At 46.2% G+C, this 26,030-nt stretch overlaps 1 protein-coding gene across 3 annotated transcripts; it reads left to right on the plus strand.

Annotated features, from left to right (window-relative positions):
- Positions 1-531: 531 nt before the first annotated feature.
- On the plus strand, positions 532-24,958 carry PACSIN3 (protein kinase C and casein kinase substrate in neurons 3). Of its 3 annotated transcripts, none has more exons than XM_059474112.1 (12): positions 532-690; positions 12,773-12,858; positions 14,335-14,435; positions 14,867-15,023; positions 15,790-16,025; positions 16,421-16,576; positions 17,124-17,299; positions 18,044-18,164; positions 18,628-18,758; positions 19,410-19,475; positions 19,982-20,142; positions 21,689-24,958. In XM_059474112.1, exons 3-12 carry the CDS (start codon positions 14,382-14,384, stop codon positions 21,802-21,804), a joined length of 1,374 nt encoding a protein of 457 aa, XP_059330095.1. In that variant the 5' UTR covers positions 532-690; positions 12,773-12,858; positions 14,335-14,381; the 3' UTR covers positions 21,805-24,958. The 3 variants fall into 3 exon arrangements, with proteins under 3 accessions (XP_059330095.1, XP_059330097.1, XP_059330096.1); XM_059474113.1 differs by lacking the exon at positions 532-690 and adding an exon at positions 935-982; XM_059474114.1 differs by lacking the exon at positions 19,410-19,475 and having other exon boundaries at positions 533-690.
- Positions 24,959-26,030: the final 1,072 nt, after the last annotated feature.

The raw sequence follows: 26,030 nt of genomic DNA on the forward strand, positions 1-26,030 counted from the left end.
GAACGACTGAAAACAGTTAGCAATATCGAGCTAAAAGAGAAAGACGGATGCCAAGGCGAACTGAGGTGATGCCACCCTCTAAGTCCAGGGAGAGTGACCCACGGCACTCTCACAAGCGAGACCACAGCACTTCACTTGGGTGGAAGCCAGCCTTGGGGACCCTCCTCCCCCAACACCAGGGCGGCTCCGGGCCCTGCAGGTCAGCTGGCCGGTACAGCACATAGATGAACGAACTCACGGACAGGAGCCGAACTCAGGGCAGCTCCCAGAGCTGCTTCCCTCCCGCCCCCGCCACGAGGGGGATCCCGGCCAGGGAGACTTCCCTCAGTCCCCTCCTCACCCCACGGCTGCAGGCCCTTCCCAGTGTGGAGGCAGGGTGGAACGACGACAAGAACCGGCGCTGCCCTCTCGGCACCCTCCTCCGACCCCACCTGCCTGGGCAGAGCCCACTCCCGTTAATTGGATCAAGGGCCGGGCGGCGGGGGCGGGGGCGGGGAGGCGGGAGCTGCGCCGAAGCTGCCCCGCCGCTGCCATCGGAGCACCCGGAGCCTGGGCCCGCCCCGCGGGCGCTACTGGAGGCGGGGCGGGACCCCCAAGTCCCGCGGTTGAAATAGGGGGAGGGCTCAACCGCTCCCTCCCCCAAGTGGCCGCTGCCTGCTGAGCGTGCCGCCGTGCCACGCCGCCTGCGAGGTAAGCGGCTGGGTCACGGCTGTGGGCTCCGCTCTCCCGGGCCCGGCGCCTTTCGGTCCTGTGCCCCGTGGGGTGCCGGGGGTCCTGGCGGCGGAGCCCGTCCTGGTCCCGGCGCCGCCTTCCCGCGGCGGGCAGCGCGTCTCGGGACGCGCTGGCAACTGTGAGGGAAAAGTTTCCTCATGGAAAGGGGGCGGGTGGGGGAGGCGGTACCCGGCTGGGCGCTGGCTGTGGGCAGGAGGGGACTGGGAGGCGGCTCGGTGCGGTTCGTCTGGAGGTGCAGCGGAGACCCCCGGTAGGTGCGGGAGCGGCGGCGCGCGGGGCTGGGAAGTGCGGCAGGGCTGCAGTCCCGGCGGGTTGTTCGCGAGGGGCTGGAGAAGCTCTTGCCAGAGTTTCGCTCCCTTTGCTTTCCTAATCTTCGCCGGGTGCCCCGCCGCCGGCCTCCCGGGGCCGGCCCGCTGTCGCCGCCCCGTCACTGGGGGCTGCCGAGGCTCCCCCTCCCTCTGGAGCCCGCGCCTCCGCTCCGCCGCGGGGACAGGGGCCTCTTTGTGCCGGATCCGCGCAGAGCCGCTTCCCACTCTGAAACCGGAGCCGCGGGCGCTGGCAGCGCTGTGCAGAGTGGGGATAAAGCGGCTTCCCAGGACCCCCTGGGAAAGGGGCCGTGCCGGGGCCCATGCTAGCGGGGCTGCAGTCCCTTGTCTCCGGTGTCCCTGTTGGCGATCTGTGAGCCGCACTCGGGGCAGCTGAATGGAGAAGTTCGGCAGACGGGACAGTTCTGTCCTTGTTCGTCCTCTTCCTCTCTCCTGGCTGCCGACAGCAGGGAGGGGAGGGCGAGGGACAGGCACCAGGGGTGCTGCCTGTGGCTGTGTCACCGGACCCCTGGCAGGTTGCTGGGGTTACCGTGTCCTCTCCAGCCTAGGGCAGGAGAAAGCTGATAAACAGGGAGGGTATTAGTGGGCCTGAATATCCAGCGCTTGAGAAGACAGTCTGATTTGTCGCTGGGCATGGGAGGAGGGTTCCACGGTCTCTGCAAAGCTATCGATAAGTGAAGCTAGCGTAGCCCAAACGCATTAACCTGTTCCACCACTTCCTGTGCCAACTATGTGTTCTTTCCTTGCTTCAGTTCTTCAGGTATGCAAGAAGGCTCAGGCTTGGTGGGGCGGGTGAGGTTAGCTGACCACCGCCAGACACTTGTTCCTGGCCCTAGGAAGTAGTCTGGCCTTTTTGTTCACTCTTTGACCCACCTTATAGAACTGGTGCTCCCTGTTTCCTGAAACTGGAAGTGAACTTCTCTCTCCTTCAAATCAGCTGCCGGTCTAATTCGCACAAAGGAATTTCTGATACGAGGGTAATTGATTGCAGTACAGAACCCAAGCAGAGCCTCCCACTCCACCCTGACGTTGAAGTGTCACTAAGCCTTACAGTGGGTGACTCAAGTCATTCTCGGGAAGGAATGAGAGCAGAATGCACAACTGCAGTGTGTGGGCTAAAATGACAGGGTCCCGATACTCCATGCTCCAGGTGTGAGCTGGTCTTTGGGTGGAGTCAAAGTGGAGCTTCTGCCCATGAGTTGTGTAACTGGGCACATTCTTTCATGTAAGGATTCACCTTTCCCTGAAGTCCACAACGTGCTTTGTGTGAGATGGAGTCTGCTTTGATAGTGTTTTGTGTAATTAATGGTATTTCTCTAGAAGTTCCCTAAAATATTTACTAGATTGTCCTTTGAGTTACAGCTTGGAACAGAATGAATGTGTGAGCTTGATCAGCTGCCTGCTGTCTTCCCTGTTTTGTGCCTGGTCCATTGTATTGCTTTACTGGCTTTTTAATTTTTTTCTTCTGATCTGTGTGTTTGAGCTTCTCTGGCTTGCCTGCACTTGTTCAGGTGAAGACTGTCTTCTCAAGCTGAAAAAAAAACAGTAACCTGAGTGTATGACCTATGTGTTTGGGCGAGAACAACTGCCCACCTGAAACTCTATTATCAAATGTCAACAAGTGAATAGGCTTGTGTGTGGCTGGACTGCACCAAAATGCTGCAGGTCACTGGCAGACCATGTGTGTAACCAAGTCATAAAAGCCTGAAAATTTTATGGACCCAAATTAATTTCTTCACAGGATAATGATTGGTGGTTTTAGTCATTTTAGGTTTTTGTGGATTTTACAAGACCTAGCCTGAATCTTCTGGGCTTTCCCTGGATGCTCATAAATTTACAAGAAAAAGAAAAATATGTATCGGAGAATCAATGTATATTTACACTCATGCATATATATATCAATAATACAATTATATATACATATATATTAGGTAATGTATATATACATACATAATATGAATATGTAATACAAAAATATATATACAGTAATACAATAATGGGACTTCTTAGGAGATGCAAAGATGTAAGAATGCCTTTACCACCACAACGGGGTGATGTGAGCTTCTGTCAGAACTCATGATATCAGCAAGCAGGGCAAACACTGTATATTCTTTATTCTGGCCATCTTAAGGGCCGGTGATTATTCAGTTGTTGTTTGAACTGTTTGGTCTGTGTCATGGCTAGCATCCAGGGATTGAACAAAAGCTAAAAGTATCTGCTTATAGCCTGAGTGGAAAAAGCTATACTCTTGATCAGAGAGCATTAATAACTGCCTCTATTTTTGCCATCAGCTGATCAGTGATCTGTAAATTTGGGCTGCTCTTGAGAGTTCATGGGGAAATGCCTGAACAATACAAGAGCTGTTTAAGCCCTTTAAGGAGCTCTTATCTTTTTAAAACAGACTTTGTGATCAGACAAGCTGTTTTATCACTAGTTACTCAGTGCAATGGGTGTAGAGGGTACTCTGTGAGAGGCAACTGTGACAGATAGATTTTAAAAAACCCTTAATATTTAGTCTAAGACTTCAGTGGATGGGTCAGAAAACAGTGACTGCTGTATCTGGAAGTTTTCACAAAGAATTTAGCATTTTGCTCTTTGAAGAATTAAAAAAGAGCTTGGCATCCTTGAAGCAGTTAAGAAGCTGTTCAAGTGGTTGCTTTTTGCCACTACCCTGCAGCATGGTGATGGCTGTAAGTTAACATCAAAATGCATTCTTGACTGTTTGGGCACAAGTTTTTCCAGCAGCACAAAGGAAAATGTTGTACAAAGAACCTGGTGCATCCTCTGCTGTAATCATCCAGCTTTGTTTCAATAATGGTACATTAGTCTCCAGTAGCTGGGCACTGCTGTAAGGCAGTAAATGTGACTGGCATCCTAATCACATTTGGGCCTTCACTGGTTTCTCCTTGCTGTGAATGGGATGATGGGAATGAGCCTTTCAGACTTGGGATAGTTGGAATTTGTGTGTTAAATCTAGTGATTGTCACTGGGCGCTGTAGTTTGTTGAAAAGGCATGTGAGAGATCTCCATGGTACCGGGGGCCTGGATCCAGAGGCATTAGGTTTGTATGGGATTTTATGCTCTCTTAATAGGTGACTGTGGTAGGACTCTCTTTATTGCAACTAAGTTTTTCCAGGCTAGAGGAGTTAGAATTGCTGCAGGCAAGCCATAAGTAACAGTGCTGGCAAGTCTTCAGCCTCCTCAGTCCTGTCCCTACTGTGAGCTCGCCCAAACTGTGTCTCTCCTGTTTGCAGGAAGACACAGTACTTGCCTCCTGGGCTCTCAGGGACATAGTCCTTTCAGTCACCTACAGGTGATTTGCTGTTGGTAGTAACTTCCTGCCATCCCTCAGTACAGTACCCCTGCTGCTGAGCCAAACCTCTCCCACTCCTGAGGGTGCTGAGCTGCACCAGCTGCAGTACTGCTGTGCAGAGCTCTGAAGTGGCCTTGCTTTTTCTGACAAGGGCAAGAAGCTTTCATGGATGATTGAGAGAAGATGTAGCACATTTGACCCCTTGAATGATTGAAAGTATTTACTTCTGCTTCTTGATGTTTTCAGTCAGCTCTGCCTTGGACAAGGACTGGTGAGCTATGGTAACCCATGGGAAACCTTGCTGTTGACTCCAGCAGGCTTCTACTCCAATGCAAGCAAACAGCTAGGGTTTTGAGCTGCTTCAGGAAGCCTTGCAGGGGAATAAAGCCCACTGGATTGCTTTGTTGTGCTTGTGGTTTTTTTAAAAAGCCTTCCAGTGTTCTTTCCTCACATGTCAGGGTGAATCTTGAGGACCAGAAACTGAAATCATTCCTTTGGGCAGTGGACTGAGAAAGCAACTAACATTCCAGTGATGCTGAACATTAAAATCTATCCTGTCACGTGTGTACTTTGGGCTGCCTGCCCTGTTTGCCCGTGTTCTCCTAAAGTATTCTGAATAAAATTTAGGATATGAAGTGTTAATAGTTCTCTTCTGAAGTGTTAACAGTTCTGTTTTTCAGCCTGAGATCCAAAAACTTATTTTAAGAGGCACTACTGATACTAAGGAGCAGATTCTGTGCAGATACTATGAAAGTAGATAAAAGCTGCTCCATGACATGCAGGGCAATGAACTTCAAGAAGAATGTGTGAAGTATTTGTGGCCTTTCAGTAGAAGAATTTCAGCCTTTCAGTACTTAAAAGGAGCTTATATAAGGAGGGAGACCAACTTTTTCCATGGGCAGATGGTGATCAGACAAGGGGGAATGCTTTTAAACTAGAGGAGAGATTTAGATTAGATGTTATGAAGAAATTCTTAAAGTGTTGCTAGAACAGGTTGCCCAGAGAAGTTGTGGATGCCCCATCCCTGGTAGTGTTCAAGGCCAGGTTGGATGGAGTTTTGAACAACCTGGTCTAATGGGTGGCATCCAAGCCCATGAAGATGGGCATGGAACTAGATGATCTTTGTGGTCCATTCCAAGCCAAACCATTCTAATAGTCAATGAAGTATGAATCTCCACAGAGCAGGCCAGTTCCTTATGGCTTTCCTACTTCAACCTTGTTACCTGTATCTCTGGGAAATCTGTCAGAAAGGTGTATGAATATGTTTGGAAGTGGAGTGCCTCCCAAGTGGCTGATCTGCCAAACTCTTCTTGAACCAGGAGATGCTACAAAGGGAATATAAGTTCTCCTCAGTCCACAGAGCAAAAGATGCATTCTTTTCACATCTGGTCCCATAAAAAATGCAAAATGACTCTGTGTAAAAGCTATTCTGCAGTCCTTCCAGTTCTTATGGTATTGAAATCTGCCTTAAGTTGCAGTTGTTTTTATGCAGTTTAGATTTTCCTGCAGAATAAACCTAGCTCTGGTGAAAAAAGAGCCTTGCTGTCAAAGTGGAGGAACTGGTGACACCTGGAACAGAAGCAATGGGTAGGATGCTTTAACCTCATTCTTCTTTACCATGAGAGATGCCCTGGCACTCAGTTTTATCTTACTCAGCTCTCAAATCAAGGAGTTGGTTGCACTCCCTTCTACTGACACTTTGGAACCCAAAACTCTTCAGGGAACTGGATGAACTTCAGAAATGCCTTGAGGATGATCTTCAATGTTTTTTTCTCCATTATATGAATATTTGGAAGGAAAGTATTCACATAATAAGCAGTTCTAGTAAATCAGCTTTTACCATGTAAAACCAGAAACCTATTTGATGCAGCCATAGATAAAGAAATGCAGTACTTTGAAATAATTTACCATGATTGTCACACATTTGGTCTGAAGGACAAATTTCTTCCAACTCTTATTTCCCATTCCCCTTTTTCAAAAAGCAGCCAGTGGAAAATACAACTGTTGGTAAAGGAAACCCAGAAGGCTCCAGAACTACAAATGAGTTAAAAACTCACTGTGGCTTCCAAGTGGGAGAAGGTAGGAGAGAAGGCTGGAGATTTCTGACTGCTGTGCAGTCTAGTGAGGCAAGAAACCACCAGAAGCTCATTGTTAGAATGGAGCCAACTGGCTTGTGGCTCCCACAAAGTTTGATTGCATTGAGTGCAATCTGCTTCCTTAGGACTTCTAATGCATTCATGTAAACTTGATCCCTGCTCTTGGCATTGCAAGGTGATTCAATCACAGGAGAATATTCCAGTGGCAGGAACTTACTGGAGTTCGTCCCCCTACCCACTCCCCATCCACAACCACAGGAAACACCCTTGCTCACCACTTCCTATTGCTTCTGCCTTCTTTACTCAGGGTTAGATGAGTTCAGGGCATTTTATTCTGTTTGGATAAGTGTTGTTCATGTAAAGATCCAAACAAACCAAACTTCTTATTCCAAGCCTAGTTGGAGAGGATAGACTGGTCCAACCTGCTACTGCAATAACTTATCTTTACTTAAAGTTCCAGGCAACTGTGTTACAGAATGGGCTATTGATCTTGCCAGTTAATAAATGCAGAAAAGAATATTACCAGATAAGATGTAGATTAAATCCTGGAAAATGTTTGCATTCAGTGTGGATTGAGACTGCTGAGGAGGGATATACTAGCTCTTACTAGAGCTTTAAACACCTGTTTATCAGTGATTTAGGAAGAAAGAACTTCCAGTAGTTTGGGGTCCTATCTGAAGAAAAGGGAGGTGCATGTGTTTGGTGTTTGCTTGCAGAGACTGATGCAGCAGGGTGGGAAATATCCAGCGTAGAATCAAACAAGTGAAGAGGCCAGGGAGTGGGACAGCAGCAATTACAGGTTCTCCATATCTGCCTGGGTTAAACCATTGCCCTGAGAGAGTGATAAGAGAGGGAGTGTGAGAGCTGGAAAGTGGGCATGCTGTGACTAAGGAGTGAACAGGAATGATGCTGTTAACAGGTCTAAGAAAGCAGCTAGGGTAGTGCTGTTCCTGGTAACTTGTATGTGTGGCTTCTTACTAAGCTGTCACCTGCAGCTGCTAAATATATAGACACAACATACATGTTTAAGTTATACCAGCAACCATTTGGAATAAAAATTAACATAGCCTATTGCCCTGTTTGAGTATGGTACACAATGGTTCGCTGCTGGCTTTTTCCCTCCTTCAGCTCTGTATTTGAGATTGATATTTTTTTTAATAAAAAGAACAACTGGGGAAAAAAATGTGACATTTACCTTGATAGCCCACTACATTCCTTCATTAACATTGTCTCATACTGTCATGTTAACCAGAATAGATCTGTGTTCCTGTAATATTAAAGATCTTCTACATCATATTGGAAATAAAAGCAGATTTTAAATTTTTTCTTGGTAAAACAGTTTCTGTCTGGTAAAGCTATGTCAGCCAGGAATCTTAACCCCTAGATCAGCAGCAGTGTATTAGTAGAAGCCTGTCCTGTAGCCTTGGCTGCTGACAGGGAATAGCTAACAGTAGAAAGGATTGAGTTCTGCATGAGCACTTTGAAAACAGCTTGGGGTGGCACATGGGGAATGCCTGTCATCAGTACATTAACTTGATCTGAATGTGAAGACTAAGCTAAAGAAGCTGTGGTCTGGACTCAGGGGGTCAGCTCTTCAATCTTGGCTGTGTTTTAGTATTTTGGTATAATCATTGAGAATTTTGCTAGTGGACAGCCACATGATCTCCAGAGAATCATGGGCTGGGAGATGGGCTTCTGTAAGTGACCTCTGTGTGTAGTTACTGTTCTGACTGCTGTCTCTCTGACCTTTCCCTGGCTGGAGAAATGAGCTGAAATCTTGCTTGAAACTGTATTAGACAGCTCTGGCAGGCTTCAGTCCTTAGGGAGAGGCTGGGAAACACTGGCTTAGTCCCTTTCCCAGTCAGGTGACTGCTGAGGGCGTGACACTGCAATAAGATAAATACCTCTAAGGGAATTTTTGGGGGATCTTTGTGTTACTTGGCATTCTTTCTAGCCGTGGACAAGAACTGTCCCCTCTTCAGAAAGGTGAGTGTATGCCTATAAATGCCAGACTGCCTACATAATGGCAGTGGAGAGGACATTACTGGACACCATCCCAGTTACTGGTGCAGAGCTACTGGATGTGCAGTTCCAGAGCTGGGGAGTCTGGAAAGGACATGCTGTCCCATGCCCCATTTCATTCTCTCTGTTGGGGACCTTCCTAGCTCTGCTGTACCAACAGCAATCGCGTTTGTTACGCTGCTGGAGTGACGTGGAACCTCCTGGCTTCAGCTCTCTAGTTTCATTCTGACAAGTTGGAAGGGAAAAAAAAAAAGGGATTTCATGCTGTAAGGGAAGGAGGGGCTGCCATTTTGTGTAGTTGGATTGTTCAGATTGAAACGTTCATCTGCAACCTATACTAGAGTGCCAGTGTTTTTGGAGGGAAAATAATGCCTTGTGGTGCTGTACAGAAGAATGACCAGGGAATCAAACAAATTGGTTGCAGAAAATATCAAATTCCTGCTTTCTGGTGGTTGTTGTCTTGAGGTGGAAATTGGTTAGTAGCAACCTATTACTGATTACAACTTTTGCTTAGCTTGGCATTAGCACCTATATAGAAATTGATCCACAATAAAAACGTGTCTTCACCAAAGCCTCACTTACTAGATAAATGTTACTCAGTTTGTTCCTACATGTGTCTGTATCCAGCATTTGCTGTTGTAGTTGGGAAAGGGGAGTTGAGCAGAAGGCCTTGTCTGGTGCAATATACAAGCTTTGTTTGTGTGGATGAATTCCTGCAGGACTGCAGCCCTTTGATCCCTTGGAGAGTTCAGAGGTTTGATCTTGGGGAACTCAGGAAAACAGCTGCTCATAAGGACTCTCAGGAGGCAGTCAAGCAATGCATAGAAGTGGTGCCTTGGGCATTTGGAGGCTGGAAGTACTGGAATGTGGTATAGATGGAAGAGAATTTCTGTGGTTTACCTGCCTGAGGGAAAGCTTTCAATGGACAACAGCTATTATTACTTTTGGATCTACAAGTTTTCTTTGTGGATCAGGACCCTGTTGCACAGATGCTGTGAAAGCATGAAGCAACAGGGTACACCCTACAATGCATAATGGATTTCACATGTTTTTGAAAGGGAATGTTTTAGCCTGAGACCTTGGTCTGAGGGCAGGGATCTGTGGTCTGAGACGTGTCCCTGACTAGATCACGAGTGAGAATAACAACATGGTTTAAAGGTAGAAACAGCTCTATCACAATGAGCCCTCAGGTATTTTCTGGAGTGGAGCTCAGTACCAGTGAGACAGTCATGAGCCATTCCATCTTTCTGCAGCTAAAGAACAAGAAGCATTTTTTTGATAACTTAATGGGGGGTTGAAAGCAGGTGTGGCCTAATAATTATGTTGGCTCCTAAGTGAGAGCAGGTATGTGGGAGAAGAAGGGAGGTATCTTTTCTAACACAGCAAGCAGAAATAGTTGTAGCTGTCATTTGCATGGTTCGATTTGCCTGATGTTGCTGGTTGTAGTGGTGTCTGTGATGCCTTTATCCATTAATCCTCTGGAGGTGTGAAATTAATGACAATGTAGTCACTCTTTCCCTCTTCTTCAGAGACCTTATCTTGCAGGAGCTGCTGTGAGGTCTTAAGTAGCTCTTAACTCTGAGAGCTGATAAACAAAGGTGGGAAGGTAGGCATAAACATTCCTTTGCCCTGCAAATATGATTTGCTAGATAGCCTCCTCTTAGCATAGGTGGCAGTGGCATCAGGAGGAGTCGTGTGTGTGGTACTGGCCCACAAACAAGACTCCAAAACTGTAGTCGATCCAATATAACTCCAGCTACGTTGCTCATACTGTACAGGCCCTGCCAGCCCTCCTGAATCATTTGGTGGCTCTTGCTAAATCACGCTGTCCATGAGGTATCCCTGTCATCTTTGCTGTAAAACAATGTCTAGGCTTTGGCACATATATTTACTTTTCCCATCAAACTTGGGTTTTCCCTGGTCTCAAACACTTAGTGGCTCACACCATGTGGTGTTTCAGGAATAGATTGGCATGAAGGGGTGGACTGGCAATCTACTTGCTCATCCAGGGCTCACTCAGGGTGACAGCAGCAGCTGTTCTTTTCAGCCCCTCTGTGCAGTACTAAGTACCTTCCCTATATCTGCATGCAGATCCAATTTGATCTGCTGACTGACATGGGCTCATGAAATATGTAAAGTCCAGAAAAAGCCAGCAGGAAAGGGTCCTTCTTGTTCTTTGACCTTTTTGCTTCTACCAAGCTGGATTTTTCTGGATTTTTATAAAGGCTTTACAACTGCTATGGAAATATGTACTCAACTGACTGCTTACTCAGTCATGGAGATTAGTCTGTAGAAATATCACTTCATTGTATTTTCCCCCCAGCTACTGTGCTGATGACTACAGTAAAGCCTTAAGCTGTGGCATGCTTTGGCACATGATATTACAGATGCTGCAAAATCATATGAATTCAAAAGTAGGTTGAAGAAATTAATGGAAGAGAAATCTGTTAAATGCTCATTCATAGGTGGCACATCCAGCTCAGGGAAGTTCCTGTCAGCAAGTGGTTAGAGGCTTGGAGAGCACGCAGGGAGGCATCATGTATGCTTGCTCTGTTGTCAAAGTGAGGGAAGGTATCTCCTTTTGGCTGCTGTCTAAAAAGGCTATGAGGCCATGATAAACCTTAGTCTGATCCAGCACAGCTACTATTATATTTCAGAGCCTGTTAGTGATAGTGAATATGCTTATTTTGAGTTTGTGTCTCCTGAGAAAGCAAGCAGATGTGACTCAAATTCTAACAGGGAAACTGCAGAAAGAATGGATTCAGAGTTTGGGATGTTTGCTTAGCCTGACTGTCCCTCAAATGAACAAACATACTGCCATACAACAGCTTTCCACATTTACTCCCCAAATTACGGTGCCATGTAGTCAGCCTGAATAGGAAAGAAGAGATGGAAGGCATGTTTATCATTCATTGCTTCCTGATAAAGTGGGGATAGGGGAGTAGCGTGGAAAAAGTGATACAGTGTTCATGTGTCATGTATCATTGATCTGTCTTCATCAAGAGAAAGAAAGAAAGGATTGGTTTTAAATACACTTTTACATACCTTCACAAAGTTTTTTTTTAATCATAGCAATTTTAGGAATGTTTAGTCTGTTTTTTTTCAGGGACTACAGGGAAGCCATAACCGTATTCCCCCTCAACCTCTTGCCTTCCCCTTCCTCACCAAAAGTCAATAGTTTGCAAAAACCCAATTTGCTTTTCTTTCTTTCCTTCTGTTTCCCTACCTTCTTTCATTTCCTCTCAATAATGGTCTTACCATCTGGCTAAAGATCCCACTTCCATGTTTTGCAGTTTCTACTCTCAGCTGCCCTAACCTTCTAGCCTCAGCTGAGTGCATGCTGATGACTGAGAAGGGATTTTTTTTTTGTTTGTCTGTAGTTGAGGTTTTTTGTTATTTTTGTCTGTTTTTTTTTTTTTTTTTTAAATAAGTAAACTTTTTAGATTGAGGTAAATCTCCAGGGATGTAAATGTGAGATAAACAAAAATATCTTGTTCTGCCCTGGCTTTTCTTAGCTTCTGCAGACCTTGTACTTCTCTTTGCTCTGTGGAAGGCTGATGACTATTACCTGTACCATATAGCAAAATAAAGTATTTCTGAGAATGAGATGGGAACAGCTTACAGAAGCAAGGGACAAAAGAGCCCTCCTGCTAGAGGGCCACATTCTACCAGTGCAGTGCTAGATGCTCTTGTACTAAAGGAACTGTAGATCAGAATATGCATTTTGGTGGCTTTTGGTGGCTTTTTCTTTTTTTCTTTATGTAGAGTTATCAAGTTCTTTGACTTGTGTATAAATCTTCATCTTTAGTAGAAGAGACTGGAGAAGGTATGTGTGTCCTTCTCTCTTTGTTCCAAAGGCAGCTTTGTGTAAAAGTGTATGCAGCAAGGGCATGCAGGCAGTGGGGTTTGCTAAACTGGACACTGTCCAGTGAGGGGGAGCAAGGCCCCATGTGGGGTGCCTGGGTGCTTATTTTAGGTCTTTCTGGCCCAAGCCATTCCCTGTGCTCAGCTGTTGTGATGCTACCTTTCCTGCACAGTGCTGTCAGCCACCCCAGTGTTTCTATTTTAACTCTCTCTGGGGCTAGATCTTGTGACACAAGGATTTGGCATCTCTGCTACGTGCTGGAACATGGCATCTCGGGAGGCACAGTGGGTACAGCTGCTATATCAGAGGGTGCCCCTCCTAAGTAGCTGGTAGAAAAGGGACACCCCTTTGTGTGCATCAGAACAGGCATCATCCCTGCAAAGGAGTGTCTGACTGTGTCCATCTCTGTCTCCTCCAGTCTTTTTTCAGAGTCTGAAGAGCTTGAGGCACACTTGCCAGCTTCCCACTGCTCCTCTGCGGCAGCGTCTCGCTTTCAGCTTTCAGGTATGTAGTTACTGAGGCCAGGAGTAGAGTTCCATGCCCTGGAGGTTGTAAGATGGCTTTGCAGTCAGATGACAAATGTGGGGAGGGAGGACAGGGACAGCTGATGGCATGGTGGAGGAATTAATTTTTCAAGGTTTGTGTACCTGGATGTCATATCCCATTTAACAACTTGTTTCAGTGACTGGAATTCAGCATTTCCAGCTTTCTGAAGAAGGCTAATGGAACAGCACTAATACACTTCTGGCACACTCCATGGGATGACACTGGGCAAATGTGGGAAATTCCTGAAGTCTGGGTTGGGGTGCTTCACTGTGCAGCTCACGCCACCAAGAAGGATTTGCGTGAGGTGGGAGATGTGGACTCTTGACCTGATCTTCTTCTCTGCTGTGTGCTCTGTGGGCTGGCAGAATGAGCAGATACCTCTCTGGGGTGTGAGGGAAGCTTTTTATAACTAGGAATGTGCAAGAGGAGAAGTGGCAGCAAAGGCCATGCATGCTGCATTAACCTGGGCTCATCTGAAAAGAACTGGGTTTGTCAGCAAGTGACTGCGCTTGGGTCCTGTTACTCCTTCTCTCACTCTTGCACAAGAACAACCCTGAACCTCTCCCCAAGGAATTCATGGCTCCATACCACATCAGGAACAAACTGGCAGTGCAGGCTAGCACAGGGGAATGGGCAGAAGTTTTAACACAGCAGAGAATGACAGGAACCTTTTACCTTCCAATCTAGATGTTGAGCCTAATGCAGTGAGTGTAGTGAAGAGAGCAGCTGTGCAGGGATGTTTCTATGAAGAGAGCAGCTGTGCAGGGATGTTTCTAGGGAAGCAGTGCTGATGGGTAACTGTGCTGTGCTGCCGTTTGGCTGGGTATGCCCCAGCACATTTCTGTACTTCTGCTCAAGCCCAGTTCAGCTGGTGGGCAGCTTATAGGGCTCCTCCCCATTCAAGACATGCCTGGCTGCTGACTGCTCAACCTTGTTTTCCCCAGTCAGTTGTAATCCTGTAATCCTGAGTCATACTGGGAAGCTGGAGTCATCTCCATTGACACAAGACTTTATTTAAAAGTTTTTCAAGGCAGATTTTAAATAGCTTTAGCTACCTCAGCTTCTGTTACCCTCTCCAGGGCTTCGGTTAAGAACAGAATCTCTGCCGAAGTATTTGGTGCTGCTGAAGAGTGTTGGATTCATGAGCATGTCTGATATCTGCACAGCCAAGGCTGGCAAGATTGTCTTCCACAACTTTCCCAATGTGTTACAGGCCTGCCAAGGAGGCCTCTTGTCTGCAGGGAGGGAGGAGGCCAGTTCAGCCCTGGGCATCTTTGCTGGACCTTGCCATCTGCAGCTAGAGTGGCACTGATGACACTACTTGACTGAAGGGCAGCAAGTTGGGCTCCTCCAGCTCCAAGAGCCATGGAGAACTATGCTGTCTGCAAAGGCTCAGCCAGTGCTATGATGGAAATCACTTTTCTCTCTTCTCAGGTTAACTGAAATCTGCAAACATTCTCTGCTGCAAGAAAAAAAGGGTGATGTCATCAGAAGATGATGCTGGCGGGGAAGCTCCTGGGGGCAGTTTCTGGGAGGTAAGGAAGGATAATTGGAATGTGAGGGAGGTAGGAGTGTCATCTTACCACCCACTGGTGGAATTGGGTTGAGTTCCAGGTCTGTGGTGACATGTTGCCCTTGAGGAGTGGAAGGGAGGAGCTGTGGGAAGGTTCAGTGCCATGCTGTGTGTTACTGCAGGGAGTAGTGAGTCTTTCTTCCATAGATACTGTGGAATGAGAGTTCCTTGTTCAGCTGACATTGATCTGAGCTGTGAGAGAAGCAAGCAAAGCATCTCAGCTTCTTCCCTCCAGTGCTGTGTCTGCCTGAGACAGCCAGAGGAGGGTCTGAGCCCAGATGCTTCAGAAGGACCCATGTTCCCTCCCTGTGCAATGATGGACCTGCTCTTGTATGTACTGTAGCAATGTGAAAGTCAGTGTGGTCTAAAGGATAATGCTGTGTGACATTGCAGGCTGGGAACTACAAGCGGACAGTGAAACGTGTGGATGATGGCTACCGGCTCTGCAATGACCTTATCTCCTGCTTCCAGGAGCGAGCCAAGATAGAGAAGAACTATGCCCAGCAGCTCACAGAATGGTCCCGTAAGTGGAGGACCAATGTGGAGAGAGGTAAAGTTGGCATATCAGACTGGGAACAGGAAGCAGTCATTGCATTCCCCTCTTTGAGTGCTATCTTTTACTGAGGTGACATTGCTTCCTTGAGGGACCGGCTTGCTTTCCTCCGGAAGGGGGGTAACTTTCTTGGGTGTCTTTTTTGTATATTTGCCTATTTTTGAGTCAGTCCTCTGGTTCACTTGGAGATGTGTTCTCTTGCCATGTGCATGGTTATTAAAAATAAAAAAACTTTGTGCTTAGTTTGGCAAGTCCTTGGGCAGTCCATGTCTTAAATCAATTTGGAGATACCCCCATTAAGGATGTCTTAGCTGTCTTCTCTTCTAGTCTTAGAATAACTACTAATGCTGTGATTTAGTGGCAGTGTGTTCAAACTGATAGTGTCTCACAAAGTAACAGGAGACAATGGGACAGCTGTCCCAAAGGACCTGCTGGTCTGTGGAGCAGAAGCGTAGCCTCAGTCATTAATTAATGCTGCTCTCTGCTCTGAAGCCTAAGCCAGATTTGGGAAGAGATTTTTTTCTACAGAGCCCTTCTCCTAGCAGGCACTGTCTGGGACAGTTGAAGCTGCCCAAAGAAATGCCCACCTCATCCAGCTCTAACAGCCAGTCCAGATGCTGCCTGGTGGAAATGTGGAGACCAGTCAGTGCTGACTTGTTGGATGGGGAAGTGACTCCATACTGGTAGATGTAAGAGGAAGAGATTTTGCATTCCGTTCTGGGGGCAGTAGGTATAAGAGTCTCTCTGGTGCTTGTTCCTGCAGGTCCGCAGTATGGTACTCTGGAAAAGGCCTGGCATGCCTTCCTGACAGCTGCAGACAAACTGAGTGAAATTCACTTGGCTGTCCGGAACCACCTGGCTGGTGAAGATTCCGATAAGATCAAGGCCTGGCAGAAGGAGGCCTACCACAAGCAGATGATTGGAGGCTTCAAGGAAACAAAGGATGCAGAGGATGGGTTCCGCAAAGCCCAGAAGCCCTGGGTGAAGAAGATGAAAGATGTAAGCAAAGTGTGAATGTGGAAAAAGAGATAAGGGTAGTTGAGCTGGCTGCCTGATTTCAAGAGCCACTGGGCAAACAAACTAGGTTAGTCAGAGTAGCAGACAATTCCCAGAGAAGAATGGATATCTCAAGGATCTTCTGTTCTTGTGGTTTTATAACTTCCTTACCATATGGGAAGAACTTAACAGGTTCTGTATTCCTGCACAGCAGGTGAGCACTGAAAAAGAGATCATTTGAAGGTACCACTTCCCACTGAAGCATTGTTTACTAAATGTTGAACTGGCATTCCTGTTAGGTTGCTGCAGACTCTAACAAATGTTAACATGCCTCCTCTGAGTATTGGAGGATCACTGTGTGCAGGATCACAGCTTTTTCTGCATCCCTTCTCCTGCAGGTGGAGACTTCTAAGAAAAACTATCATGCAGCCCGGAAGGAGGAGAAAACGGCCCATACAAGGGAGAACCATGCCAAGGCAGACTCATCTGTCTCACAGGAGCAGATGCGCAAGTTGCAGGAGCGTGTAGAGAAGTGCACTCAGGAGGCTGAGAAGGTGTGTGTGTGTTCTATGGATGGGGCTCACAAGGACACTCCTTTCAAGGAAAAGCATTGGCGGCAATGTCCCTCCATGAAATTACTCAGCTGAAGCCTCTAAGATGTGAAATCCCATCATCTGAGGTTTTAGTGAGCTAGACTGAGACTTCAGTAACTAAGATCTTGGTCTTTGGAGTTATGCAAGATCCTAATTTATACATGAATTTAAATAAAAAAGGAAAAAAGTGTAGGGGATTTGGTGCAGGGAGTGGAACCTGTAGAGCTGAAGACGTGGCTACCAAAAATACCTGAGTTGTCTCTCCACAAGAGGGAATGTGTGGAAGGTCCTGTATGAAAGAGAGTAGTAAGGAAAAACAGAGAACTTCCAAGAATATTAGGAGAGCAATGGACTGGCACATCAGCTGTGGGATTTCTTAATTCTTTGGTGTATTTTTTCCACAGTGCAGGGGAGAAAAATCTTACCAGTCCCAAGCCAGAGTAGGGAGGGTTGTTACTTCTTTGCCATGGGGGCAACACATCTCACCATTGCTGTGTTCCTGCTACAGTGCAAGGATCAGTATGAGAAGATGCTGGAAGAATTGAATCGCTACAATCCCCGCTACATGGAGGACATGGAGCAAGTGTTTGAGGGCTGTCAGGAGGCAGAGCGCAAGCGATTGTGCTTCTTCAAGGAGATGCTTCTGAATCTGCACCAGCATCTCAACCTCTCCACCAGTGAAAGGTACTGGCCCCCATGCAGAGGGGAATCCTGCCAGCCTGGAGTGCTTAGGCTCTGGTGAGGGGTGCCAGTTCTGGGGTGTCTAGAAGCTGCTTGCATCAGGCAGATCTCACTTCTTCCCCTTTGAAGTGTATATTAGAATTGGCATTTGGTCTCTGTAGGGTGACCAGTGCTGGGGTCTGTGATTGTAGGCAGCACCATGCTCCCCAGAGAGGATTTTCTGCCTTTGAACCCTTCCTTTTTTCACTAGTCTCCAGTACTGTCCTGTGTGTGTACTTCTATCCTATGAAAAGCTTCATGTAGCTATGTATGTAATCCCAGGCTAAGGAATGTAGTAACTCTGTTGCCGTCTGGTGTTGAGGGTTATTCCATTCCTATTTTGCCCTTAGTAGAGAGACCTTTTGTGAAGTAATGCCCACGAGTTGCCCTAAGCAGACATTACACAGGGGTAACAGGCGCTGCCAAAAATTTTCTCTGCCCCTTCTATGGTATAGACAACAAATCTGAGCCACCTCCCTGTCCATGTGTGAGAGTGTGCCAAGTTATTTCAGTGCTCACTTAATGAGCTCTGCTGGCACTTGTTAGGCACTGCCACACCAAACAAGCCCGTCCCGTTTGCCAGGCTGACTCTCCAGAAAGGGAGGCTGTGTTTTCCTAGGGCTGAATAGGTGGTGCTCAATCCTGTGGGATTGAGGATGCTATGTAATTGTGCATGATTACTGGTGGTTCTGTCTGTTCTGGTTGCAGCTTTCATGCATTGTATCGGGATCTCCACCAAGTCATCATGGCTGCAGACAACCAGGAGGACCTGAAGTGGTGGCGCAACACTCATGGACCGGGCATGGCGATGAATTGGCCTCAGTTTGAGGTGGGGTGGCATTCTAGACTCTGGTAATGCTATTTCCAAACAATTAGCTGCTCAGCTGAAACTGGCCATTGCTAGTCTTGTGTTGGAAAGACCATGTCTTTGCTCAGTAGGCTCAGGATGTTGGGCTCTTCTGAAATTGTTGTGTTGCAAGCTGTCTGCTGCCCAAAGGGGCACACACAGGCTGCCAAGCTATACTCCAGCCATCCAACTGCAGGGTCAGAGAACAGGAGGTGGAGCTCAGGACCGTGGGACAGCTCTCTGGGATGATTTTCTCACAGCCTCTCATGTTGCACCTTGGGATTCAACAGAAATGAGCCTGCTATACCAGCAAGGCTGTTGAGCTGACCACTTCAGCTGCTACTGAAGTACAACCTGGTCTTCTGTTGTTCTGTATTGGGTAGAAAAGATGCAGAGTGTTTCTATCTGAGTGGCTTTGATGGTATTACTGGTTTTCCCTGGACAGGAATGGTCCCTTGAAACACAGAGGCAAATCACCAAGAAGGAGAAGAGTGGCAAGATGGCTGATGATGTCACACTGACCAGCATTTTGCCTGCACGAGATGGTGTTGTCTCACAGACCCCTCTGCAGACAAGGTAAAGGCTGAATTCTGGGATACATCATGTTAGGAAAAGTACAGTCCTGCCTAGGGTCGTGAATGAGTTGGGTTGATAAGAGTAATCTCTTCTTTAATTTCCTGTCTCTTGCCCATGGCCTTACCTGTGGCACTCTGGAAAAGGCCATGTAGAAAATGCTGTTTAGGGCAGCTGTTTGGTTTTGGGTTTGTTTTGTTGGGATTTTTGGTCTAGCACATTCTGCCGCACAAAATGCTTTCCTGGTAAAGATCCTTCTAGTGAAAAGATTTAGCCCAGTCTGGCTAGTGCTGTCTGATTCTGGCATGCATTTCCCCAGTTCTTCCTCCCAGACAGGGTGAGAAAAGTTGGGGGTTGTGTGGTTTCCTAAATGAAGGTAACAAATTCTTATTGTTTTTCCCTGGTATGGTGCTGAGCAGTACCTGACAAGTTTGAGTATAGCTGCTTCCCTTGCCAGGAGGCAAGCCTGGAGAATAGGGAGAAGCAAAACAGACTCAAACTACTGTTACAGTAGCTGTCCTGATTTAAAAGGTAGACTCTGGCTGAGCAGAGAAGTGAACTGAGCAGAGAAGAATGGGGATATAGAGATTTTTCAAGGCCACTGCTGTATTTCACAGTTAACTGGATTCAAGGGCCCTATTTGCCAATCTACAGGTTTTCCTATCAAGAGGAGCAGAACAGTCTCTTCTATGACACCCTGAAGGCACCAACCCATGTGAAGTTAGTATGGAACATAGCCTCTGCAGGGTTTTTTGGGTTCCAGGTGTCTGTCCTCTCCTGCTCTTCCTCTCTGCTCTTGTCCCTGACTTGGAAAACATAATTCCAGACATCTCGTGAGGATGCAAAACACAGCTTTTCCTCTCTGTCTTATTCTTGGCTGGAACAATTCTGGATGCAGCTGCGCTGTCCAGTTAGGACTGGCCTTCCTTGTATAAGAAGGTCTGCTAGACTAGGAGGAGGTCATGAACAGTGTGTGTGTGTAAAAATACTTTGACAGTGAGTTATCCTCCTGGCCCTCAGGGTTCTAATGCTAGGGTGCTCTCAACAAAATCTATTATGTCCTGGGATCTCTCTTCCCTGTTTGCCCTTGCTTGACTTTTGGGCCTCTTGCACCCTGTCCTGTAGCAGTCTCAGGGGGAGTCAGGGTGGTGCATGATTCAGGAGGAGGTTGGTGAAAGATCAATCCACTAACAACCATCTTGTCCCCTCTCACCTTCCACACACAGCGGAGGGAAGGAAGACATTTCAGAGTGGTCAGATGAGGACACTCCCAAGAAGTGCCTGGATGCCAACGGGCATGAGGAAGACCTGAAGGTACCAGGTGTACGGGTACGAGCACTCTATGATTACACGGGACAGGAGGCTGATGAGCTGAGCTTTAAAGCAGGTACAGAAGCACCAATCTCTTACTAACCTTCCCCTGTCCTCACTTGGGCTCAATGAATGATTGCAACACTCTGTAAGAATTGGATGTCCACTTGAAAACTGACCTTTATTCTTCCCTTGGTCTGACCACTGCCAGGTCCTTCGAGGTGCATGATACAGTGGGAAATCCAGCTTTTTCTAGACCACAAGGTAGTGAGGCCACATGGCAAGAGACTGCCTAGGCCTTGGTCAGAGTGCAGGGAGAACAGACCCCTGCGTCTTCTTAGGGCATTTATTCTGAATTGTGTCTTGAACCTTTATTAAATGTTTCTCCCTTGCACCATTGATATAAAAATTACCTGGCTGTTCTGGATTGTCTTTTTAAATAATGAGAAGATAGATATTTTGGGAGAAGCTCACATGACTGACATGTACTACTGAAGGCAGAGGTCAGCTGGCAAAAAACAGCTATGCCAACTGTTGCTCAAAATGGGTATCATGAATGGAGATCCTGGCCTGCAGCAGAGGATTGAGCGCTGGAGCAAACAGACCTGTCCCCTTTTCTTCCTTTAGTTAAATTTAAGTTTTCATGTGCCCTCCTCTCATCTTCAAGTGGACATTATGATCTTGGGAGTGTCTGTGATCTTGCTTGTTTTGAGTTTTACATGGTATCTCTGTGCTGTAGCTCTCCAAAACACACCCACTGGAAGTCACTGAAGTCCTTCCATAGCAGAGCCTTGTGCCTGAGGCAAATCTGTGCTGCAGTGTTACCATACTAGTAAACTTTCTAACATTAATTTGTTGCTTTAAAATATCCTGCAATATGGGTGCTCTAGAACTTGACTTTGTTCTTTCTTTCCACTCAGCAGATGAAATGGGGTATGACTTGTTAGCTGTAGTCATCTCCTTTTTGAGTCAGCTCTGAGCAACACATACCATTAAGGAACAGCAGTGACTTTCTGAGACTCTGCCAATGTGGGATGTGCCCATTGATGCAGTCTGACCTCCCTCTCTGGCAGAAGTATGACCTTCTATTGGTTGAGGAGGAGATCTTTCTGCCCCTCCCAAAGTTGATGTGGGAATGTTAAAGGTCTTTCCTAGTCTGAGAAATCCGTTGATCTCATGCCTTACTGGCCAAACCAAATACTCCATCATGGAATAGACATTTTGGGTCCTACCAGCCAGAGCTTAGCAGCTTCTTGAATTTCCTCCCCACTTGCCTATCAGAGGAGCCACTAAGAAAAAAAATGTCTCAGATCTGTCTGATAACTCTGGTTTGTAAGCATGTTCCTTAGGGAGAGAAAAGCAGGCAGAACTATAGGGCCAAAAGATTTCTGATGCTGAATAGAAGTGAAGGTCTGTTTAAGTTCCTTGGCCAAGGTAATAGTACTGAGTATAAATACTGAAGAGATCAGTGATTCTGGCTTTGATTAAACTGCATTATGATAAGGGGAGAAGAGTGTGATGATTGAGACCAATAGTCTTGTTTTTTATAAAGTCATCTTAGGTGGGTAAATGCCATGCTACCTTTCTCAAGGCTGCCTCCTAATGACTGTTCTTACTTTTAGGTGAAGAACTAATGAAGATTAGTGAGGAAGATGAGCAGGGCTGGTGCAAAGGCCGACTTCTCACTGGTCAAGTTGGACTCTATCCTGCCAATTATGTTGAGAAGGTTGGATCATGATTGCTGCTGCCCCACCAGTGCCTCACAGCCATACCAGCATCTCCTGCAGAGGTCACTGGGTCACTCCTGGCCCCAACCCACCTTTGCAGTATATCCAGCAGCTTCTGGACTTTAAAGGCACATATTCCATGTAACTAATGCTTCATTTAAACATCTAGATCTGTAGGGATTTTCTAAAAAATAAACAAGGATGAATAAAGACTTTTCTGAGCACTACAGTAGTGTAGGAGTGCAGAAAGAAACAGACCCTTTTGACTTGCACTGAGTGAAAGGAGGTGTTTTCATGGAGCTCTATAAAAGAGAGAAAGCATACTTCCTTGACTTCAGTGCACATGCATCCATAGTGCATTGGGTGTTGAGGTCTGCCCTGCCTCCAGGCTTCCTGTTCAATGAATTTTTGATATGCAGTGTAATAAGGAACTTCTTCTATTGTTTCCCCTTTTTAGCTCCATCAAGCTGACTGGCAGAAAGGTCTCTATTCTCCCATATATTTTATAAGTTTTCAGTATCCCCCACTTGCAAGCTTGTTGGCTTCCCTGACAAGACAGCTGTTAAAATTGCACAGCTACAACCTGAACATCCCTTTTCACTGCGCTCATTTTTATTGGGATAACCCCAGGAAGGAATGATAGTATAGCTGAGGTACACGAGAAAGAAGCTTCTGTCTTGCATGGTGTGGCTGTTCAGGCTAATGAGTTCTGAACAGACCTGTTGTGCAGCAAGTTGGAGCTGACTGAATGCTCCCTGAACTAGAATGGTCTTTGACACATGAAGGCTGGTTTTAAAATGACAGCCACGTTCCAATGCTGTTCTGCTTAGGATTCCTAAATTGACTTGTGTATGTTGGGGTTTCTAATGCATCTAGATTATTTTGGCTATACCTCTCTTCAAGAGCACTTAGTGCACAGCAGAGACCCTCTTTTTTTTCCTTTCCAATATCTTCTTGGCTTACACAGGGCTAGAAGTGCACTCCCTGCTTTGCCAAAGACCCCTGCACTGTGATGAGGGTTGCACTGTGGAAGTTGCCTGCTGGCTAGCACAAATTACCTATAGAGGGGGAACTCCCCTTTTTGTCCTGAATTGCTGCAAGTGCACTTATGCCCAGTTGTTAAGTGCCATTCAGCAGGGAGGATGTATCCAACATCTTTATCTCACCTGTCCTCATGCCTTTGAAAGCCTGTGAGGCTGCTGGGAAGACCTGATCCTAGTGCTCTGTATATTCCAACATAGGGACTGATTAACCCAAGAGCTTGAGGGAACAAAAAACTGGAAAATCTCCCATTGCCAGAGAAACAAAGGCAAACAAGCAGTTGCTTAAAAATGGCTTACTTAGTACATCTGCCTGAAACTGCTGCTGAAATGCATTTTGAGTTTGTAGTAACCTTCTGTAGTGACATTCTTACTCTGGCCTAGCATGTGTGAGTGACCTGGCTCAGTCAGACTCACAGAACTCAGATGAGCCTCCACCAACCACTTGGAGTGAACTGCTTCAGAGCTGTTTGGAAAAAGGGTGCTACACATAAGAAAGGCTTAAGTCATGGGTGAACATCAAGATTAAATGGCCAGTATTGTGTTAACAGCATCTAGTAAACCAAAATGTAGACTGAAACAGAGGAGAGGATGGGCATTCAAACACTTAATTTATGAAGATTAAAGTATCACAAATATCTCATTGCCTGGCTGACAACAGAAATAACCCTTTTACAGCATACTGCATGCCTTGAATGTAGTTTGCCATGGACAAAGAAATGGGAGACCACAGAAACTTACAGTTGGAAAGTTTTGCTTGAAATATCCCTAGCAATGTACCTCATGGATGGGGAAGAGGCAACCTAAAAGAAAAAGGCTAAAGCATTTTGCTCAGAGTCTATTATGTCATTTTTCAATAAAAGAGAAAGTATTTCCAAAAGGCAATTAAATAGCTAAACAACACATTAAAAATGCCTGGATTTAGCTATGAATTTAGTTAGCCTAGGTTCAGTATCTGAAGATGCCTCTAAGCTTATGCCATGTAATTGGACATGTTGGTGTATAAGCACTTGGATTTATTTAAAGATCCAGTCTGCTCTCAGTTCTGTGTCCCGGGTAAAAATATAATTAGTGTTGTGCAGTAATTGCAAGTGTTCCACTTGCTGACCCACACTGGAATGATTTTTTGCTCCTTTGTCTTAGCACACGTGAATGTGAAGAGAGCCTGCCAGGCTTCTAAGAGAGCTGAGATTAAAACAGCAACAAAGTGACCTGAGATGTCCTGTAAACAATACTGAAGTTTCCCTGATTAACCTGCATATTTCAAACACTAATGCTATACTTTCATGTAAGGTCAAAAAATGGTAGAAGGGAGCTACAGAGGATGACATTGAAAATTTACTTCTAACTCTATTTGAGTTCTAGTCAGGCTGTAATTAGGGATGGAGGTAGGTGTGGCCATAACATGCTAAAGGACAAAAATATCCAGTGAACAGAACCTCTGATTACAGTACAAACAACCTGAAATTCCACAGGACAAAGTCTGAACAGACTTGTTTGTCCTAGGAAAACATGGCCACCTGATTATAGTGGACTGCTTGAAGGTTTCCAGAAATTGTGACATATTGTATCTTATGTGAACAAGTTCTCTAAGGACTGTTTGCACATCAGAAATTCCTGCCAAGAGCTGAAGTAATGGACAGCAGACAATACATTGAGAATGAAAAATTGCTTGGTTGGACTATAGCTCAGAAACAGGCATGACACTTAGTCCTGGCTACCCAAAACCATCTGGATTAGTAAAAGAGAGCCTGTGAAGTAAAGATCTAGCTGGAGGGAAGGATTAAAAAACAACCCCAAACCAACCCACATCTAATGATCTTTTATTAAAGTAATAGCTCTACCTGGATACTTGGTTTTCCACAGAAGCAAATGAGGTTTTGTTAGCCACAAAGGTTCTAGTTGAAACTTCCATGCCATGCCAAAAGTTTTGTGTGTGAACAGAGACATGTACACAGAAACTAATTGCTGTGCCTGAATTCCAGAAGGCCAGTGAAGCCTGTTCTTCCCCCATGGTTTTTGTAAAAAAAAAATACAAATGCACCTCTGTGCCTGATGGGCAACACAGTGAATAATTATCTAGTCATATCTTATTTTTTAATAAAGCCATTCCTTGTGGAAAGCACATACACCTGTGGTTAGCAGATAATTCATTTGGTTCTGGCATCTTCCTGGAAAAGAATTTTGGAACTATCATGCAAAGCTTGAATTTCCTGTTGATGAATGTTTAGGAAGAGGAAGTTAAAGATTATCTATGACAGATCACACCCATTTCCCCAAAGTGGCAGCTGAGCTCACCTAACCCAGTAAAGGTTTTGCCCTGTAGGCAAAATCTGGGTCACAGAGCCCACAGGCCAGCTGTGCAGTGGGATGGCAGCTGAGTTATGGTTAGCCTCCAGCTCTGGGTGGCACTCCCACAGCCCTGCCTGGAGCTTGGGGCCATTTCTGCTTTAGTTTACTTTCCATCCCACTTCCCATCCCCTGTGTCCTTGTGGCTGTTTTGCTTGGCACTAAGCACCGAGGCAGGTGCAAGTATGTGGCAATCCTGCACAGAGACCCGTCAGTGCTGTTAAAATGTCCTGCACTGCCTCTGCTCTGCTCTGTTTGCAGGTCCAGCCCAAGGCCACAGCTGTGAGGCTGTGCAGCCCAGCTCTGTTGTCTCCTGCAGGCTCCCCCGACTGCAGTGCAGGCTCTGCGTGAACTGGAGCTGCCTTGGCTGCATTTGTGAGCTGCTGGCATTATGCTTAGGGACAGCAGGCTGCTGAAATCCCTTCTGCTTGCCAAGGAAGCTGGTGTTGCAGTTTAAATGGGCTTGAACACTCCACTCAGACCCATAGGTAACTATTTCTAGGGTAACTGCAGTGAGACCAGCTGCTGACAGATCATGGGGCTGAACGTGAGACAAAGCCAGTGCCACAAACCCCATCCTCACCCATGGAAATGTGGTTAGAAAATACCCACTGCAGGCTGGCAGCAAAGGTTGTGCAAAATAAACAAGAATAATAAGATGGCATGGTACAAGGCAAAGTGTCTTCAAAGGGACCGTGCAACAAAACAAACAAACCAAACCAAACAAACAAACAAACAAACAAAAAAAAGCCCAAAACAAAAAAAACTTGTAACCATGTGATAAAGCCCTGCCCAGGTCCAGGCTACAAGGAGCTGAAAAACTCAGAGCTGCAAGGGAGTGACACTTT

This window comes from Ammospiza nelsoni, chromosome 6 (genome assembly GCF_027579445.1).
Source record: "Ammospiza nelsoni isolate bAmmNel1 chromosome 6, bAmmNel1.pri, whole genome shotgun sequence".
Lineage (NCBI taxonomy): Eukaryota > Metazoa > Chordata > Aves > Passeriformes > Passerellidae > Ammospiza > Ammospiza nelsoni.